Source organism: Etheostoma spectabile, chromosome 3 (assembly GCF_008692095.1).
Source record: "Etheostoma spectabile isolate EspeVRDwgs_2016 chromosome 3, UIUC_Espe_1.0, whole genome shotgun sequence".
In the NCBI taxonomy this organism is placed as follows: domain Eukaryota; kingdom Metazoa; phylum Chordata; class Actinopteri; order Perciformes; family Percidae; genus Etheostoma; species Etheostoma spectabile.
Window position 1 is genome coordinate 7312584 of NC_045735.1, and position 2730 is coordinate 7315313.

A 2730-nucleotide genomic window follows, 5' to 3' on the forward strand; every position below is an offset into this window, starting at 1 on the left:
AAACTATAGAAAAAAAAAAAAAAAACATCAAGTTTGATGTGTCCCACTGGGGAGACAGTTAACCTTCACAACACCAACATTAGATTTTAAGAGAAGAAATTGCAATTCTGTGTTTGTAAAAATACTCTGAATTGAATAATAATTTGGGTCTGTATGGTTTTGCACAACAATGTTTAATTAACTGGTTAAAAGCACATCTACCACGTCCCCACAGTACAATGTATCTGCTAAAAGGATGCAAAGGATCCATGTACAGATGTCTGAACCTGCTAATGCAGAGGTTTGACCATGCGGGGAAGACTTTATCCATAACAGAGGGTGGGAGCAAGGTTAGATGTCACCAACACTGAAGTGGAAAATGCTTTTAGCCCCAATGGCCGTGCGACCTGTCTCCATGTCTTGAAGGCTAAATGAATGATACTATTCTTTGAGACATAAAAGTAATACACAGGAGACTGCAGTGAGGTGGAATGCAGTAACGGGTTTCTTATGAAGCATCCACCATAGGAGAACATAGCAGCCAAGACAACTGTAATATAGCCATCCCTGACATTCTTGAATATCTAGAATAACGCTTAACATAATCTAAAAAGTATTACATTTTTTTAATTATTTATAAAGTAGAAAAATGGGATTTGGGAGCAAAATAATTAAGCAGTTAACAATGACAGAGAACTGATGAAAAGTTCAATTTTGCACAGGTAGAAGAGTGACTAAATGACTTGATGATTTTGTTTCAGTCTAAATCTACCCAGATTTTGGTTTAGGTAAAACGTCATGCCCTATTCAATCTCTAGAATGGAGAAAAGAGACTGAGTACCTGCTCAAACATGTTGGGGATGACTTACTTGCAGCTGAGGCAAACAGCGGAGCAGGTGAAGTACTCGTCTGGGAAGAAGGAGTAAGGGGTCATCTTGTCGTCTAACAGTTCCCCACAGAAACGCTCACTTAAGGCCTAAGGAAACGTAAAAAAAGGAAGGCAAAATTGACGGGAGAGGAAAAGTTGAAACAAAACAAGATACGAGTCGAGACCACAAAATAAAACTGTCTTCATCTCTCTGTTAAATTTCTCTAAACTTCTACTTGGTGTCTATTTAATAAAGAATGTAATGGTCAACCAGTTACCTCCAGAGCGTGAAACACTATCCCAGGTTGACGGGGGGAGCGTGTGTGAGTGTTCTTTACTTGTTGCCTCACAGCCTCCAGCAGCCTGTTGTAATCAGTGGGAGGCGTGATGGTCTGGGTGCCAACATACTGCACCGAGCTGAAGGCCTCTGTCCCCAAGCTCAGATCGTGAAACCGCTTCTGGAGAAGCATGTCGGCATGGCCGGCCACCTTTGAATCTACAAGGGAAGGAAAAGCAAACAATACTTTAGTTGGACAGAAAGGAAGCACAGAACAAGAGACAAAACCCATCACACTATGTACTGTAAAAAGGCAAAGAAACGTGTTTGAAAATCTGAGGTGTGTTTTTGGGATGACATACAGTATGTGCATGAAATTTAGTATATTTCCCTCCCCTACCATGACCAAGCAACTGGGTGTGGGTGGTCTCCTGAAAGACGATGATGGCAGGCCCAAGAGAAGAGAGGGGCACGTCCAGACCACAGCGACTAGAGAGGGCCCTGAGCTCCGGGGTGAAGTGCTTCAGGTAGGCCCCCGAGGCATTGCTCAGAAACTGGAACATGTCGTTGTGTAGGCGCTCTGCCCGTGTACGATAGACTACTATATCAGACACTGCCAATACCTGGAAAAGAAGGAGTAGATATAGAGCTAAGACAGATGTAGAATCTATGACTTCTACAAAGAAAACAGGACACATGGCGAAATGGAATATAGATGTACAAGGATTAGCTGATGAAGACTTCACCTCCTGCTTAGAGAGTTTTGAATTTCAGCAACATACCACTTTTTCCACACACTCCAAAAGACATATTCTGGACTTAATTTGCTGCTTTGGTGTCACCCCTTCTGACCTTAAAGCGGAGGAAATCCCCATACCTGACCATTTTCTCCTCTCATTTACAAGTGAACTCAGTGTCTCCATCTCAAAAATACCACGCCTTATTTCATTTTGTTAAAAAACAAATCTGTTTCTTTTTCCGTCTCCACCCCTTGGTTCACCCCTGATCTTCATCTCATGAAAGCCAAAGGTCGGCAACTTGAACATCTCCATTGGAAAACTGGTCTCACCATTCACAAAGAAATGCACAACAACCACATCCTACGTTACAAGGACTCCATTGCTAGCACCAAAACCCACTACTACTCCAGTATAATCACTGCCAACAAAGGAAACTCCAAATCACTGTTTTCCCTACTTAACAATATCACCCAACCCCAGTACTTTCCTCCCCCCTCACTTGTATACAACCTCTTTCTGCAACTCGTTTTTGTCCTTTTTCAAAGGAAAAAAATCACCCATCCACACACTCATTCTCCTCCTTCTAGCTCCTCGCTATCTCAGAAATCACAGAACTCACCCAGAAATCCGAGCCATCTGCTTGTCAACTTGATCCCCTTCCCACACAACTTGTTAAAGCCTGCCTTCCCTCCCTGGTCCCCCTCATCTCTGCTATCACCCACTCCTCTCTCATCACTGGAACTGTCCCTACATCCTTCTAAACTTCTGCCAGCACTCCAATTTTGGAAAAAAACTGGTGCCGACCCATCGAACTTCAACAACTTACGAATACCCAACTTAAACCTATATCCAATCTACCCTTCATC

The 2730-nt window shown here is 42.8% G+C and overlaps 1 protein-coding gene across 2 annotated transcripts in view; it reads right to left on the bottom strand.

Annotated features, from left to right (window-relative positions):
* The window catches only part of si:ch211-11n16.2 (zinc finger FYVE domain-containing protein 1), a 10368-nt gene that overhangs the window by 4436 nt on the left and 3202 nt on the right, over positions 1-2730 (bottom strand). For both annotated transcript variants that reach the window (XR_004331098.1, XM_032510904.1), the window contains exons 3-5: positions 1525-1747; positions 1126-1343; positions 849-955 (exon numbers count right to left, since the gene is read on the bottom strand). Coding sequence is in view for 1 of the 2 variants with exons in the window: in XM_032510904.1 (XP_032366795.1) it covers positions 849-955; positions 1126-1343; positions 1525-1747 (548 nt within the window). In the remaining variant the exon portion in view is untranslated. The remainder of the gene's footprint in view (positions 1-848; positions 956-1125; positions 1344-1524; positions 1748-2730) is intronic.